Raw genomic sequence first — 19,162 nt, forward strand, 5'->3', positions numbered from 1 at the left:
TAATTCAATTCTTTCACTTCCTTTCACCCTCCCCCCCACCCCCCTAAAGTTAATTTTCCAAAAACAAAAAATATGTGTTTCTTTATTTAAAATGAAGTTTCCAAATACCAATTATCACTACTGTAACATCTTCAGTTTTTGAGATATAAGTATCCTCATGCAAAGAATTCAACTAAATTTTCAATTCCTTCACCCCCACCCCAAGTGGATTTTCCGAAAACAAAAAGTATTTATTTCTTTATTTTTAAAGGAGACTACAAATACCAATTTCCATGTCTGTAACATGTTGCTTTTCTGAGATATACTGTAGATATAATCTTTTTAAAAATTTGTCCCTCTTTGTCACTCCTGTTCACCCCCCCATTAATTGGATTTTCCAAAAACATAAACTAAATACGCGTTTCTTTATTTTTAGAGGAGATTCCAGATACCTATTTTCATGTCTGTAACATCTTCAGTTTTTGAGATATAAGTATCCTCATAAAAGGTATTCAACCCACTTTTCACCTCTTTTCAACCCCTTTAATGGAATTTTCCAAAAACAAAAAAAATATGCATTTCTTTATTTTTAAAGGAGAATCCAAATACATATTTTTACATCTGTACACTTTTAAGTTTTTGAGTTATAGATATGCTGATGTAAACAATTCACCCCCCTCGGTCAGTCAGTTAGGACGTGTTATTTCATATATATAGATATATATTTAATACTAATTGTAGCCAGCAAATCAAAATTTTTGGGTAGATTCAAGTTCAGGAAGTGAATGAGATAAGGAGGAGTGTTACAGTTATTGTTAAATTAGAACCTTTTGTGGATCACAATGCTTGCCACATATCAGATGTTGTAAAAGTGATGATTTTGTCATGTTTGCTTTTATACATTTATACAGATATATTCTTCTCCTTGTGGATATAAATGCTATGGTTTTGTGAGGTTTTTTTTACAATTGGCTTTACGTTGCACCGACACAGATAGGTCTTACGGCGACGATGGGATAGGAAGTGGCTTTGGCTTTAATTAAGGTACTGTCCCAGCATTTGCCTGGTGTGAAAATGGGAAACCACAGAAAACCATCTTCAAGACTGGCGACAGTGGCGTTCGAATCCACTATCTCCCAAATACTGGATACTGGCCGCAATTAAGCGACTGCAGCTATCGAGCTCATTCTGTGAGCTCTGAAGTTACGAGGTGCATGTTAACAGTCATTAACGGGGCTGGGATACTGAATTTTCTCATTAGAATTGCTGAAAATATACTGTACATGTAATTATGAAGCAGATATCTAAACATATCACCCCCTGTGGGTGGGGGTCGCAGACGAAGTATACACCCACTGTATCTCCTGCCTTTCGTAAGAGGTGACTAAAAGGGGCGACATAGGCACGGACATGGATTGCGGTGTGGTATAATGTGTTGGACGCCCTGTGGATGGGAGGTGCTGAATACATTCACAGGTAATCCTTGCCTGTCGTAGAAGGCGACTAAAAGAGTCATGTGGCCATGATCCCCTCTTTATTTTTTGTTTTTTTGAGGGTTACTTGTAGATCGATTCACAATTCTTGATTTGTGTGCTGCTCGGAGATGGGCCTCTTACATGTGCGATTACACCCGAAAGCCTGCTTGTGACTACCTAGGGATCGGCGGGTGGGAGCGTCATGTACCCTTGCAGTAGTATCTGCCTGACAACACAGGTCCTCGCACAGCCTAATGCCAGAAGGACATTTTATTATTAATTTTTTTTCTCTATATTTAGTGCTCTGTACACGCTATGGGGCACATGCTATTGTGGGTGACTGGAGGAAGGGAGTCCTAGTGCTCATTGCCTCACTCATCCCGTATTAGGCATCGTCCAACATCAGACCCCGAGCAATACCGGCTACGACCAGGTGGTTATTGCCTTGGCTGCTTGGTTCGGCTACAGAGACCCCCGATCGGAGTGGGTGGCAATTGGGGAGGATGATTTTGGGCATGGCATCAAAACCTCTTCAACCTTCCCAAGGTGGTCCCACACTAAAGTCTTCAACTTCTGATTTCTTAAAGGGTTCAAACCCCTGGGAACAAGCGCAGCATGAAGGAATGGGATCCATCTTCCCTAGGTTTCTGATTGTTACTGGAAATTATGGGAGTGAGATCAAGCTGGTAAAGTCTGTTTTGTTTAGTAGGCACATAGAAGGTGTCTACGGTGAACTGGAAGACCTGAAGAAAATGCGCAACGGTAGTTTGTTGCCAAAGACGTGCACTGCCGTGCAAGCCGATATATTGCTGAAGTGTGATCACTTTGGTGATATTCCCGTCAAAGTGGAAGAGCACAAGACCTTGAATCTGGTTCATGGAATTATCTTCCACCGTTATCCCATCTTGAATACTGACGATGAGTTGATGGAAGACATGAAGCACCGTGGCGTGAGACACGTTTGGCGCATCATGCGCAAAGTCAACGGCGAGGATGTTGCCACGGGTGCGTTCATTGTCTTCTTCAAATTGTCAGTGTTACCAGACAAAGTCAAGTTAGCAACATATCGCTGCGATTTTAGGCCATACGTCCCACCTCCCATGCGCTGCTGTCAGTGCCAGAGGTTCGGGCACATGGTATCTCGTAGCTCAAATCAGTCTGTATGTGGTACATGTGGCAGAGGAGCTCACAATGCTGAGTAGTGCTCAACTCCTTACAGGTGCACTAACTGCCCTGGTCTTTAGTCACCCCGAGATCGGAACTGTCCGGTATATCTTGGTGAGAAGAAGATCCAGGAGATCAAAACCCTGGATGGTTTTTCCTACCAGGAAGCACGCCGTAAGTTCAATGCTATGAATGCACCCGCCACAACATTGTTTATATCGTCTAAACCTGTTGCGGTCGCTGCGCCCAAGGCGGCTGTTGCTCCTGCGAGCAAAGCCACAAAGAGTGGAAGCTCAATGAGGGGGACCACCCCATCTTGGACCACAAAGAAGTCTCTGCCGGCTGGGACACGTAAGCCGGCGCAGCAGGGGGGAAAGTCCAAGGGGAAACTATCTCCCAGCCCGTCTAAACATGAAAAGTAGGTGGAGAAGAGGAACGCCCTTACCGGGTGCTCCCGCACTTGTCCTGTGAAGGAGAAATCATTCCCTCCAACTGGAGGTACGCCTGCTCCAAGATCTGCGCGCTCCCCTCGTAGGGGGACATTCCGCTTCCAGTAAGCGGCAAGTTCTGCGCATCAGTCCCACCATCTCTCGATGACAGGATGGACGTCGAGCTTTCATCTACATCAACGGATTTAGATGTTGATATTCATAGTGTTTAGGTTTAAGAGCATCTTTTCGCTCATAGGCTGACACAATCTCTTTTAGTACACACCATGGCACTGTTACAGTGGAACTGTAATGGTTATGACAGGCATCTTGCTGAGGTGCGTTAGCTCATTAGTGAGTTTGCGGCGAGTATAGTCTGTATTCAGGAGACAGACCTCAGATCAGATCATCATACGATCGTGAGAAATTTCAGACTATACTCGACAGAACGATATGCTCACCGGGCATATGGTGGTGTGGGTATTTTTGTTCGTTCTGTTAATTATACTGAAGAGGTTCCTCTAAGGGACCCACTGGAAGCAGTTGCGGTGCGGGTACCACTGCTTGTCATACCAACAGTGTGTAATGTTTATTTTCCACCAGGCTAGCCTCTTAACATAAATGATGTCACTGATCTTATAGATCAGTTTCCACCTCCCTTCCTCTTATTGGGAAATTTTAATGCCCATCACCCTATATGGGGCTCTGAAATGCCTTGCCCCAGGGGAAGGGAGTTGGAAACATTAGTAACAGAGCTGTATTTATGTATTTTGAACACAGGTGAACCAACTCATTTCAGTGTACGTTACGGCACGAAAGTTGGTTCTGCTGTTTCAGTGGAATACACACAATGATCTCTGTGACAACGATCATTTTCCCATTATTCTTACTTTGTTGAAACAAAAATCTATCGAGGCTCCTCCTGGATGGATTCTTAAGCATGCCGATTGGCCAAGGTTCACATCACTAGCTGTCTTAAGGACGAGATCAGGTGGACCGTAGGTGGTGAAATAACTTACATAGCACAAGTTATTCTTGCTGCTGCTGAGGAGTCCATTCCCTCCTTTTCAGGGACTCCTTGCCAAAAACTCGTTCCTTGGTGGAACGAAGAAATTGCAGCAGCTATCAAAGAACGCCGTTGCGCTCATGAATGTTATCGTAGGCAGCCTACTGTGGCCAACTTGGTAACATTTAAAAAACTCCGCGCTAAGGCACGAGTTCATATTGCTAAAGTAAGAAAGCTTCATGGGAGAGATACGTGTCGTCTATGACGTCACATACCCCATCATCTCAAGTGTGGACTAAACTTCGACGTATATCGGGTATCTGAGAATCATCTTCCATACCAGGAATTTCCATTGCAGGCAGTATTGTCACTGAACCACTCTTTATTACTAACCATCTAGCCAGTCATTTCGCGGATGTGTCTGGCTCCGGTAATTACCAACGTGATTTCCTTGCTCTGAAGCGGGAGGCAGAATGACATCACCTTAGTTTTGCCACTCAAGCTTCAGAGGACTATAACATGCCCTTTACGGAGTGGGAACTCCGCAGCGCCTTGGCGCTTTGCAGGGACACGTCTCCTGGGCCAAACAATGTCCATAACCAGATGTTGAAACACCTTAGTGAGGATAGTGTATTATATCGCCTTTGTTTGTTCAACTGAATCTGGATAGAGGGTGAGTTTCTGTCTCAGTGGCGAGAGGACATAGTCAAGCCTAACAAAAATCCTAAATATGCAGGAAGTTACAGACCTACTTGTCTCATTAACTGTTTGTGTAAGCTATTTGAGAGGATGGTAAATTGCAGACTTCTGTGGTGTCTGGGGAAACAAGGATTTTTGTCCGAGTACCTTTTATTTGCAAGTTGCTTTACGTCGCACTGACACAGTTAGGTTTTATGATGACAATGGGACAGGGAAGGGCTATAAGTGGGAAGGAAGCGGCCATGGCCTTATTTAAGGTACAGCCCGAGCATTTGCCTAATGTGAAAATGGGAAACTACGGAAAACTCTGAAGCCCTGAAGATGGGCTGCCGACAGTGGGGCTCGTCCCCACTATCTCCCGAATACTGGATACTGGCCGCACTCAAGCGACTGCAACTATCGAGCTCGGTATCCGAGTACCATGTGGTTTTCGATCCGCTTGCTCGACCACTGACCACTTGGTACGCCTGGAGAGCTTCATCCAGGATGACTTAGAATAGGCCTATGCTACCACATGATGATATGGTATCTTTTCAGTCCTGCATCAATGGAAATTCCAAGGTAACTTGCCAGTATTTATTGCAAATTTTTTATCCCACTGTCTATTCAGTGTCCGAGTAGGGAGGCGATATTCGCAGTACCACGTTCAAGAAAATGGAACCCCTCAGGGATCAGTTCTTAGTGTCACTGTTCACGATTGCCATAAACGGTATTGTCGCTGCTGCTGGTTCAGCTGTAATTCCGTTGCTATATGTGGATGATAGTGCTCTGCATTATAGCTCGCATAATATGGCAGCTGCAGAGCGACAATTACATCAAGCTGTTAGGAGAGTGGAACAGTGGACTGTAGAACATGGTTTTCTGTTATCCACTGTAAATACCTCTGTTGTCCACTTTTGCCGGCAGCGCACTCTACACTCGCATCCTAGCTTTATTTAGGAAATGTCGCTCTTCCCGTAGTTGTCACCGATTTCTTGGGCTCCTTTTCGATAGCAAATTATCGTGGGAGCCACATGTGCGGCAGTTAAAAGTGCAATGTACCGAGAAGTTTAATATCTTGATGTTTCTTAGCAGCACTACTTGGGGGCTGACCACACGGTGCTCCTACGATTTTATAGGGCACATAATTTATCCAGGTTAGACTATGGCAGTGCAGCATATGGATCAGCGAGGCAAAGCGTCTTTGTGAAACTGGATAGCATCCACCACAGTGGACTTAGGTTGGCGACAGGAGCTTTTCGAACAAGCCCCATTGCTAGCCTGCTCGCTGAATCTGGTGTGGCGCCTTTACACTTGAGGCGCCAGTAAATTCTTCTGTCCTATGCTGCAAATTTGCGGCAGATGCCACTTCCCCCAAGCTATCCTTGTGTATTCCACAATGAAAAGCGTCAGCTGTATGCCGCTTATCCTCGAACAACGCGGCTGGCTGGAATACGCTTGGATAGCAGTCGCAGATTGTTTGATGTACCTTCGGTTCCCTGCCTTGTCAGACAACCAAGTGGGGTACCTCCGTGGATAATACAACAACCTGAAATAATCCTGGATCTGCACACTGGCTCGAAGGAAAACACGGCTTCTTAGATTTATCGGAGGCTATTCCTGTCCGTTTTTGGCCGGTATCCGAGTTCAGTCGTTGTTTACACGGATGGTTCGAGGACAGAAACGAAGGTGGGCTGTGTGTTCGTTGTCGACAATGATAGGTTTCTTTTTGCTCTCCCAGAAACCTGTTGTGTGTACACAGCAGAGCTCTATGCTATCTTTGAAACTCTGCGGTACGTACTGTCCGATGAGCACTGACCCTTTCTGCTGTGTATTGACTCCTTGAGCTCCCTGCAGTCTGTTGATACCTGCTTCCCTCGGCCCCTTCTGGTGCAGCGGATCCAGGACCTGCTGGCCTGGTATTTGGATGCCGGCACCAGAATCACGTTAATGTGGCTCCCAAGCCACGTGGATGTAGAAGAAAACGAGTTAGCAGATAAGGCTGCCAAGGAGGTAGTTACACTGTCCGTGTTGCCTTACAAGGTTCCAGCAAGTGATATTCGTTCTCAGCTGAGAAATTTGGTTATGTCACATTGGAAGATGGAGTGGCAGGCCCTCCACATCCAATTAAGCTGAGGGTTGAGGATTTGATCCCGGGCGCTTTTCAATCCCGTAGTTTTCGGGATTAAGTTTTCTGGATCGCGGGATTTTTGGGATTGACATCATTTTTAAAAATTTGCCAAATAGACTGCGTAAAGCGAAACTCTCAGGGTGTTGTTTATGTGTCTTTTCGGTGTGTAAATGCCTGTTCTCGTTTAATGCATGATTGTATTGTTCATCCCCTATGTGCGTGAAAGTCTGACCACAATGTGTGCTGATGCATAGCTGATGCTGCCCTTAAGTTTCTTTTTAATGTTAAATGGCAATAGCTCCGAGTTGGCTTCTAAATTCAAGATACATTTACAAAAGCGCATGAAAGATCGCTGAAGAAATGAGTTCAGTGGCGTATTATGCTACCTACAAAATCCTCATAGTGACAATGTGGCCTTGGCGGTCGATGATTAAATAAAGCGTACGTTTTCAATTCTGAGCAAAGTCCTGATAAAAAACTAGATTTTTTCTTTAATTGAGAGATTAAATGGTGGATAAATGACAAAGAGGAAGAACAAAATATGCAAGTCGAGCCTACAAATACAGAAAAATGTGATTTGATGCTCAAAGAAAAGCTTCAGCTGGAAATAGAAAAACAGTGAAAATTATGTTTCCTGAAGCATTAAATGAAAATGAATTTTCCAGAATTGTTAAGAAGGAAATGAACCTATATGAGTCTTCAAATTCTGCTCGGAGCTATAACCTAGAGCTGACTTATAAGTATTTAGTAACGATTCCTCCAAATTCCATCGAACCTGAACGCGCTTTCTCAGCAGCTGCATATATGTGCAACAAATTGAGAAGCAGGCTTGGTGATGAGACACTGGATGCGTTGTTATTTCTCAGATCATATTGTCGCAATTCAAATTAGAATTTTCCTATTAAATTAGTTTTCTTTATATTTACAAGAAATATGAAATGTGACTGATTAATTTTATTTTCAAATACTTTTTGCTAAGAAACTTTCTACCTACTTATTATGTTGTTACATGAAAGTCATCTATTTAGTCTATGTTCAAAGAGATTGTTGTTAATTTTCAAAGTGTATTTGTATAGTTTGTTACATAAGGGTTTTTTAAAAATTTATGTAAGTTTAAAGAGATCTCACTGACTCTTGGAAAAGAATAATTTCAACATAGAGACTGCGTGATTTTAAATCTGATTAGTCTGATTAGTTAGAGTGATTAGATTAGCTAGTTTGTGTAAATTTAGATTTGCTGATTAAACTGCTGATTTCTGTAAGATTTTCTCATTTTTTATTGTAACCTTCAATCCCGGGACAATTCCGGGAACCTGGGACTTACCGAGTGTAATCCAGAAATCCCGGGATTAGAAATAAGGCCCGGGATTGAATTCCCTAGCTGAGAGCGATAAAAGGTACAATTAAGGTATGGAGGACTTCCCTTCAGGCTTCTCAGAGGGAAGCAATGGTATTATGTTGTCTTTGGATTGGCCACGGTATAGTAACGCTCTCCTATTTACTGAAAACGGAAACCCCTCCAGTGTGTACTTGCGCCGATCATCTTACCGTGGTTAACCGTGGTACACATCCTTATGGAGTGCGTAGACCTGGTCGATCTGCGCCGTAGGCTAAAACTCCCAAGTACAGTCTCCCTCATCCTGCGAGATGACATGCAGTCAGAAGACCTCGTCATTCATTTTATGAGGGATAGTGGTATTTTTTGGTCGTGTGTAATGATGTCGTTTGTCTTAGTGTTTTTGTGTTAACTGTGCTTATATCCCATTGACTATTTTAGTTCGTGTTTGCATATTTTTATGTGTTATGTTAACTTCTAACATGAATTATATATATCTGTACTTCCAGGCATTGTCTTATTCCATTGTCACCTGTATTTTCTATAATTTTATTAGAAAATGAGGCATTGCGAATTAGATCCACTGATTGTTTTAATCTCATAATCATTTTTCATCACCATTTATTTTAAACTCTAGTCAGGGGATACATTTTGAAATTTTAATTATGAAATTATGTCGTCCATGTCGTACCATTAGGGGCCGATGACCTTAGATGTTAGGCCCCTTTGAACAGCAAGCATCATCATTATCACCTAAACATATCATCCTGAGGAAAATAAGACGATAGTATGAGTCTGTGTAATTCTTCCATTAAATTCCCAGTTCTCCATGAAGACCCTTGTCATATTGTTATTTTCATTCAATTGATTGATTAGGCTCAATAATGCCTAGTGGGAAATGATTCCTCAAAATCAGATATCAGTTTGGGCACTTGAATAAGGCCAGTTGCTTCACATAGATTTTTAAAATGGAGTCTTTGCCTACCAAGACTCAGTGATATTGAATCCATTGTTCCTATTTAGCAGTTATTTTGAGTGTATTTACTTACTTTCCAAAACAACTTTCTATTTTCTTGATAGCATATATTGCCTCTCAAGCTGCACCAGTGAGTGTGATACACATGCTTTGGAAGGTGTGTATGTAGTCAGTGACATAAGTTCTGATCTGCTCCAGATCCGTTTTCAAAGAGGGGTTAACATGCAAGAGTTGCAATCCACAATGCTGCATTTAATTTTTGTACAGTACCATGAGAGGTGTAATAGTTGACTGTGTGCCCCAACATTAAACCACTGGGCATGGTGGCACAGTCACACTTTCACAGTCTTTACTTATTCATAGTTGCACAGTTTGTGCCAGGAACTATGGAACTTGTTGAATACAGTACAGGAACTGAATTTTTTCATATAGCATAGATCTTTCCAATGTGATGCTTGCCCGCTGTGCTCAAGTTTGCAGGTTTACATTCTACACAGTCCGTTAGAATTCAAGAGTGTTTAAGTCTGAGGGACCTGCATCAGAAGATTCACTGCCATGTTAAGGACCCCTTTTCTGGCTGAAATTCCAGCACTCCATCTCATTAAACTTACAGTATGCCTCGTTGAATGGTTATTAAACAAGTTCAGTTCATCTCTTGATTCTTCGTCAGATGTCCTTTCTTCTCTTAAATCACTAATAACTATATTTTGCATCTTGTATACTATGTAGTCCATGGTCTTATTTTTGCTCTCTCATATGTTTCTACTGTCACATTCTTCACAAAGAGTCTTTGCGAGACATATGTGCAGATAGTGTTTTTAAGGGTAATTTTTAATGTATTGATTGTATGGATTGTAAATTTACCAGACATAGATTATTCAGTTTCTGGAAGGGTATATCTACCACAAGAAAAGCTTTTCTGGAGTCCATAAAGAGAGGAGCGGCTTGTGACATGTTCAGCTGAGCAAGTTGGCTGTACGGTTTGGGTCATATAGCTGTGAGCATGAATTCAGGAGATAGCAGGTTCGAATAATTTCCTACTTTTACACCTGGTAAATGCTGGGGCTGTACCTTCTGTCCCATTCCCAGCTGCGTCTTATCCCATCGTCAACATAAGACCTTTCTGTGTTGGTGCAATGTTAAACGGATAGCGAAAAAAGAAAAAGAACATTATGTGAAGCCCTGGTAAAAGCTTCTGCTGAAGGTTGTCACTGTCTCACCAGTATACTTTATGCTCTCAGGCCTGACATTTTGATTACAGCTCACGAGTTTATGATAGCTGGCAGTGTAATACTATTCTATTGCTCATGAAAATTCCTGTGGATTTTATAATGTATCCATTGAATTTGCTTGTTCAGCATTATTTTCTTACTATTCAAGCAAGCAAGCAAGCAAGCAAACAAACAAACAAACAAACAAACAAACTCATGGCAGTTTGTGGCACATCCGCCCATATAAGGCCTTGGCCTGTCAACACAACTGCTGTCCAGCCTGATGAACTCTAGATAGAAGTGTCATATGGTCAGCATGACAACATCCTTGACCATATTACTTGTTTTTTTGTGATAGGTTACCAGCCCCTTGTAACCTTGCTTGTTGGTGTCGTACGTGTTTGTGCTTGCAGTCGAACAAATATAGCCGAGGCAAAGTAGGAGACCTGTTTGACTTTCAACGAGGGCAGATTGTTGGAGCATGGTTAGTCGGAGGAAGTATATCAAAGACTGCGGATGTGTTGGGTGTATTGAGTCCAACTGTTCCAAAGTTGGTGATAGAACATACAACTCATGGTAAGACATTCATTATCAGTGAAGCGTAATAATGGAGGAAAACCAGTCCGTACTGCTGAGTGAGCTGGCTTAGTGGTTTTGGTCACCTAAGTATCATCTTGCATGCAGGAGATAGTGGGTTCGACCTCCACTGCTGGTCCCATTTTAACACTGGGCAAATGCTGGGGCTATACTTTAATTAAGGCCACTGTCGCTTCCTTCCCAGTCCTCTGCTATCCCATCATTGTCACAAGAACTATCTGTGTCAGTGTAATGTTAAAATAAACAGCAAGGAAAAGACAATCGTTGATTGGAATCACAGAACTTTGGAGAGGATTATTGTGAAGAACCATACAGCACATGCAACACAAGTGATTTCAGAAATGAAGTAGCACCTCAAATAACCTGTTTTTGCAATCTGTCTGGCGTGAGCCACACATACTGAACATCCATGGCTGAGCAGCAATGTCCAAACTTATGATTATCACCAAGAATGCATTAACATGACGCAGAGGTGGGAAGACCATGCACGATGGACCAGTGATGACTGGAAGAGAGTAAGATGGTCTGATGAGTCAACCGTCACTTTGTTTCCAACAACAGGTTGGGTTATGTACGGTGGATGTTCAAAGAAGTTTAGGCATGGGACTGTCTACTTCCTACCATTAAACATGAAGGAGGCTTTGTGATGGTGTCGACTGAAATTTTATGGGATTGTGTCGTTCCTATACTTACTCTCAAAGAATGAATTATGGCCAAGGATTACAGTATGTGGACATTTTATCTGACCAGGTGCATTCTATGGTACAGATGTTATTCCCTAACTAGGACGTTGTCTTCCAAGATGGTAGTGTCACAGTTCACACTGCTTGCTCTGTTCTTGTCTGGTTTGACACACATGCAGATGAATTTGAGTTTCTCCCCTCGCCTGCTTAGTCGCACGACTGGAACAGTCGAGCATCTATGGTCCGTTTTAGAGCAGAAAATCCAGTGCAAAATTCCACCATCATTGTTGATGGAATGGATGCTACACTGCTTGATGAATTGTACAAAATTACTGTGAAAACACTTCACAAGTTGAATGCATCCATTCTGTGGCGAATCACAGCTGTACAACGGGTTAAAGGTGGTCCAGTCCCATCCCATATTATTCATGTTTGATTTTTTTTTTTTTTTTTGTTATTTTGATAACCATCTATATGTAGGAATTGAATATCTTTATGAAATGAGAGAACTTGTATTTATGGAATCATCCTAGTCGTAGTCATTGTTGTTGTTGTTATTAGATTTAATTTTTAATTCATTTAATTTAATTTAATATAATTTTTCCTGTTGATATCTGTGTTGTCATGACTTATGTTTGACACTTTTATTATCTAATTATCTCAATGTAACACATTGTTTCTCTGTATGTGATCAGGCAGTTGCAGAATGGTGTGTCAAAAATAGAATCAACCTCGTGGTTGTGGGACCTGAAGATCCCTTAGCAGGAGGCATAGCCGACATCTTACATTCAGCAGGAATAACTTGCTTTGGTCCCAGAAAGGCTGCTGCTCAAATTGAATCTAGTAAAGACTGGGCCAAGAGTTTCATGGATCGTCATAAGATTCCAACAGCTAGGTGGCAGTCCTTCACCAATGTTGATGATGCTAAAAAATTTATTAGTAGGTAAGCAGTATGCTGTATCTCATGAAATATTATCACTGAGGCTCGGATAATTATGTGCATAAATATTTTTTATTTAAAATATTTTTATTTATTAAAATATTTTCACCATTTTTATAATTAAATACATATTCTGTGTTAATAATAATAATAATAATAATAATAATAATAATAATAATAATAATAATAATAATAATAATAATAATAATAATGTTTATTGACAGAGTTACTAATATGTAACTATGAAATTTGTACATAAGGCATAAAAGAGTAGGTAATGTAAATATACAATGATCTCATTATGCAGTTTTATGGGACAAATAATTTAGGTTAGCTAATGATTATGATTTTTGTACATTTAATTTTCTAGCTTTTTATCATAAGGTGAGAGTGTGAACAGTCAAATGTATCTATTTCCAACTTATTCACATTTCTCATCATTCTCTGCAATGGACTGTGGAAAACATAGCTTGTTCTGTGTCAGTTTGTTTTTAAAAAAAAAGACTGATTTAATCTCATATATCTAAGAGGAACATAAGTGTTCACTTTTAACATTGATTCAGAACAATTTATATGAGAGTGGAGTAATTTATAAATTAAGCTGGTGTATTTATTAATAAGTACATATTTACTGTGTTCCTGTGTTGGCTGCTGTGTTTTGTTAGTGCACCCCTGTCTCTGTATTCTTGTTTCAAGATAGGAATTCCCTGGCCATTAAGGACAGCAGGGGACTGGAGCCATCAGCTTCTCATTAAGTCCTCTTTGCCCCTCCACTAGTCCATACCTTAAGAGGAAATTTCACCTAAAATTACAGTGGTCAGCTAACTTTGTAAGAAAGATCGACAGTGTGGAGTAATTGTTTCAATGGATAGGATGTTACGCAAAAGTGTGAGGAGTGTTACTTTGAACTGGTTTTGTGCGGGTGTTTGGATTGTTTTTATAACTGATGGAACTGTAATATTTTGGAACATTTGTGAGTAACCCATAGCTGCAGATATGCGTTTGCAAGTTATACAACATACTGTAACTGCAAAACAGGTGAAATGTACATCATTAAAGAAGCCAACAAATGTTTGCTTCCCGAAATGCAAGATGTGAGACCTGGTCCAGCAAACTGCCAGTTCTCACAAGATATTTGTCAAGCATTTCTTGCAACTGATATACCATTTAACAAACTGCAGTGTCCAATGCAATGTGAAACATTAGAGAATTACGTGAAACTTCCCACCCCCAAGGAGTCAACACTGTGCAAGAACTATTTACCAAAACTTTATTCTGGGACAGTATACAAAATTCATGGTTTCCACGTAGTCAATTTTTAACTGTTAGGTTCTTCTCTCTGTTGAAAGTAGTTTATGAATAAATAAAGTTTTTTTTGCTAGTGGCTTTATGTTGCACCGACACAGATAGGTCTTATGGCGATGATGGGATAGGAAAGGCCTAGGAGTTGGAAGGAAGCAGCCATGGCCTTAATTAAGGTACAGCCCCAACATTTGTCTGGTGTGAAAATGGGAAACCCCATAAAACCATCTTCAGGGCTGCCGACAGTGGGATTCAAACCCACTATCTCCCGGATGCAAAAATAAAATAAAATTTAGAAACTACTGGAAAAGAAAACATATTCTATTCTTAATTGAAAATCCACAGCCTGTTTCCAGTCTATTGACCGGGTCAGGAATGGAAAATGGAATGAATATAGCCCCCATCTAGTGGTGAGGATAGGAATTGTGCCGGCTGCCAAAGCCTGTCGGACTCTTCTAAGGCAATGATTAATGACTGGTAGATGAAGTAAAATGATATTGGAGAGTATTGCTGGAATTAAAGATGACAGGGATAACCAGAGTAACCGGAGAAAAATCTGTCCCTCCTCTGCTTTGTCCAGTACATTCTCACATGGATTGACCAGGATTTGAACCATGGAGCCCAGTGGTGAGAGGCCGGCGTGCTGCCGCCTGAGCCACGGAGGCTTGGTCTATTCTTAATTAAGTTGTTTATTTTTTTTAGGCATAATTCTGTTATATGTTTTCTTGTTCAAGTAGTTTCTAAATTATTTTTATTCATAAATTGGTTTTGATAGAGTGAAAAACCTAACAGTAAAAAATACAGTATGCATTACAGTAGATGAAATGACAATTCTACTGGTCATATTACTTAGCCAATGTCATAGTCGATGCATTAAAATGCAATCCATCACAGTCATTTTTACTGACAACGGTTCATCTTGAGAAAACTAACACTCATACACTACCTTAAGTTTTTTTATGATACTGTGGTGCTTCTGTGGCCTGATGGCATCCAATGTGATAAAATGCATCTATTAATTACAGATGTTGCACCTTACATGGTTAAAGCATGCCAAGGGTTGAAATTCCTGTACAGCAAGATGATTCATTTAACTTGTTTAGTGCATGGTGTGCACCATGTTGCAGAAAGAGTAGGGAGTATTTTTCCAATTGAAGAGAGAAATAGCATCCATGGAGAAAGTGTTCATTAAAGCATCCTTTCACGTGAGTTTATTCCAACAATGTGCCGCTGATTTGCCGTTACCTTCGCAACTAGTGTGCACCAGGTGGGGTTGCGGCGTCCTATTTCGCGGCAAATTTTATGCTTATAAAATCAGTCCTCGAAAAGCTAAATAAAGATGATGCTATGTGCATTAGTGAGTCTTTACAAGCTGCATGTACTGCACCCGCCCCTTAGCCATAGAGTCTCCGGTGATAAATTGACAGGGTCGTTATCTGGGTTAAAATCAAGTGAGCATCAGAAATATATAAATAACTTAGCAGCATAAAGGTTTGGAGAATATGGGTGTCGTATAACTGCGATCGCTTGAGAACAATATTTAAAATTTTTAAAAATCAAAGGGGTTTATTATAATCCTGATGATGAAAAATGACGCAAATATACAAGGCGAATACATAATCAAATTTCACATAATTAGACTTTGGATTACGTTCAGTGTTGTTCATACTTTGGGAATAAGGCAGAGTACAACTATTGAAGAAAAATCTATTTCAAGACTTCACGTGTATGGAATATTAACCCTTATGCTTTCAAGGTAACGATCTATCGGTACCCATAGTTCCTGCGAAAACTGACATGGTAACGATCCATCGTTGCCAGGCTTTGTTGTTATTATTTCGTTATTTACATGCGAGATAGCAGCATTTTTCATGGAATAAGAAGAGCACAGTTTTAACGCACGTTATGCTCCGCAGGAACTGCCGACTATTCGTATTTATCTATATTCTTACCGTCTTACTAATAAACGGTGTACAACTTTTATATAAGGTTTATACACCGTTTATGTGAAATTTGTTACTAGTAAACTGTGTATAAGCCTCCTGTGTATACGCACATTATAACTATACACAGTCCTACTAATAAACTGTGTATACCAAGCTTATACACCTCTTCAGCACAAAACGTTACTAATAAACTGCATATAGGCTCTATTGTGTATAAGACTGTTATAAGCAGTAATGTTATTGCATGGCAGTTGTTATACACCGGTTATACAGTCGCGGGACCTAGTATAAGAAGTATATAAGACAATCCATTGCATTGAACAGTATTTCCATGCACTCATATGAATACCATTGGTGGTGTAATTTGATGAATTGTATTAATTACGAGTTCAGTGACTGAAGTGGATTGAAATAAAATAATGAACGATTGTGACAATTTAGCGCACGATATTTTAGGTATCGCATGTTTAGGTTATGCACAATAGAGTCGCTGAGTCTCTCTTGGGTGTCTGTGGCTGAATTTTAATGATTTGTTGCCCTAGCCATCTTACACCTCCCGAATAATAATAATAATAATAATAATAATAATAATAATAATAATAATAATAATAATAATAATAATAATAATAATAATAATAATTAGTAGTAGTAATAGTAGTAGTAGTAGTAGTGGTAGTAGTTTTTTTTTTTTGTTATGGCAGGGGAAAATCTTTTAAAGACACCACTCTGTGTGGAAGTTGGATTTCCACCAACTAAAAACCCCTGCCCTCTTTACTCAGACCATTCTGGAACTGCTTGTCGGCATGACATAAGAATGGAGTGATGTATATTATTAAGTTCTTCCTTTCTCTTCTTTCTCCTTCATCCCCATAATGCTTGTCGCCATTGCCTTTACTGTGTTCCAGGCAAACGGGCTCTCTAACATAATCTGAACCAGATTCCCTGGCGTGAGTCGTCGGCCAAGTTGTTGGCAGGCTTTCCTTCGTTCTTCTTCCCGTCGAACACAGTAGAAAAAAGTGTGTTCTATCGTATCCCTTTCAGAACAGTACCGACAACCATCTCCCTGCGTCTTTCCCATCTTCATGGCGTATACGCCGAATCTTCCATGTCCTGTCAGGATCTGCGACAGATAGTAATCTACCTGCCGATGTCTACATTTAAGCCAGTCTCCTATGTTGGGTATTAGCCTTTTTGTCCATTGGCCAACATCGGTTGTGCCATCCCATCGGTCTTGCCAGTCTAGTAAGAGTTGGTTCCTCGAGGCTTTCTTTTCCTCAGCAGATATAGTTGCACCCCTTTCATGCCAATGTTTTCTCTCTACAACGAGGAGGTCAATGGGAATACTGGCAGCTACAACTTGTAAAGCTGCTATCGAAACAGTTCGATATGCACAGGTAACTCTGAGCAGCATTTTCCTCTGTACTCTTTCCATAGCTCTTCGGTGAATCTTCCTCCTGAGTGCATTGTGCCAGATAGGTGCAGCATAAAGTAAAATGGAATATACTGCAGAGCACATAATCTGTCTCTTAACTGTTCTTGGTCCCCCGATGTTAGGCATAAGTCTGGCTAATGCCGATGCCTTCTTCTCTGCCTTTTGGGTTACTGCCTTCATATGTGCACCAAATGTGCAATTCCTGTCAATAAGAACCCCAGGTATCGTACAGACTTTCCTGGGATAATCACTGTATCATTTAATAAGAAACAGACATTTTTCCAATTCCTGGAACCTTTCAAAATTACAACCTCAGTCTTATGTGGAGCCAATCTCAACTTATTATTTACCATCCAAAGGTTAACTCGTCTCAGTGATTCATTTACTCGGAAGGTCAGTTCTTCTACATTCTCTGCTATTACCAATATTGCAAGGTCATCTGCATAACCAATAGATGTTGTCCCTTTTGTCAGCTGCAGGCGTAAGACACCATCATATAGAATGTACCACAAGGTGTGTCCTAGGACAGATCCCTGTGGAACGCCAGCACTCATTTCAAGGTCTTCTAAATCATGAAATCGTATTCTTCGTCCTTTGAAGTACTTAACGATTATTTGTTGTAGATACTGAGAAATGTTCATCCTACGAAGTTCTCTCAAAATAATGCTCCAAGAAGCAGTGTTAAAAGCATTTTTGACATCTAGCGTTATCAAGGCAGCCCATTTCTCACTGCTTTCTGCCTGTATATGAATCACCATCTCAATAGCTTGGGTTGTGGTTCTACCCTTCCTAAATCCAAACTGGTTCGAAGAAAGTCCTCCCTGTTGTTCAAGTTCTTTCTCCAGTCTAGTTTTAATCAATCCTTCGTAAAGTTTGCTCAAGGTGTTTAATAAGCAAAGTGGCCTGTACACTGATGGATCTAATGATAGTTTCCCTGCCTTCAATAACAGCACTAGCTTGGGGAATTCACGCTTTTTTAATAAATCATTAAAGACTGATAAGATCCAACCAGGTGCCACCTCAACTACTTACTCGATGGCTTCTGGTGGGATTCCATCTACACCTGGTGCCTTACCAGTCTTCATATTGCGTGCTACCTCTTTTAACTCAACCACAGTAAACGGTTCTGCAACACAAAAATCTGATTCCGTTTCAAGTCTGTCATTAGTACAAGGGAACAACTCCATTGCTATGGCTTTTCTTCTACCAGCTAGGAGCTGAACTGGTACCCTGTTGATTATTCGACCGGTCACTATCTTATATCCCGCTCCCCAGATGTCACTGTCTAGATCTTCGCATAGCTTTTGCCAGAGATTTCTCTTAGAATCCTTTATTAGCTTCATTTGTTGCCTCTTTGATGCCTTATAGTCAGCTTCTAATTGTATTAAGTTGACCTGGCTGATTTTTTTCCTAGATCTTGTAAGAATTCGTCTCTTGCGATTGCAGTCTTTCCTTTGCATGTCTGTTTCATTGTTCCACCAGTAAGGGACTCGTGTTTTATATTTTGTTGATCCCCTCAATCGGCTGGTCCTACAAGCATCTTTAAGAACAGCAGTTACATCTTTTAGAGTATGTTGCACTGTGTATCTACAGTTTGTGACATCCACTCGATTGCAATTTTAAAAGTTTCCCAATTATAGTTCCACACTGTTTTCGTGATATCATTAAGCTTCTTCGATCCCTTAACTTGAAAGTAAATAAAACGATGGTCGCTGAGAGATTCATCTTCCATAACTTCCCGATCAACAATGAATGATGCTATACCCTGCGTTGAGCAGGTGACGTCTATGAAAGACTCTGAGTTCCCTCTGGAAAAAGTTGGTAATATTCCAGTGTTACGAACCACCAAGTCTAGGGTCGCTATCCATTCTGCCCAAT

General features: G+C 40.7%; 1 protein-coding gene across 2 annotated transcripts in view; it reads left to right on the forward strand.

The window, feature by feature from the left end:
* Window positions 1-19,162, forward strand: part of Gart (trifunctional purine biosynthetic protein adenosine-3 Gart) — a 529,244-nt gene that overhangs the window by 73,779 nt on the left and 436,303 nt on the right. For both annotated transcript variants that reach the window (XM_067141687.2, XM_067141686.2), the window contains exon 4: window positions 12,360-12,607. In XM_067141687.2, coding sequence (XP_066997788.2) covers window positions 12,360-12,607 — 248 coding nt within the window. The remainder of the gene's footprint in view (window positions 1-12,359; window positions 12,608-19,162) is intronic.

Source organism: Anabrus simplex, chromosome 2 (assembly GCF_040414725.1).
Source record: "Anabrus simplex isolate iqAnaSimp1 chromosome 2, ASM4041472v1, whole genome shotgun sequence".
NCBI lineage: Eukaryota > Metazoa > Arthropoda > Insecta > Orthoptera > Tettigoniidae > Anabrus > Anabrus simplex.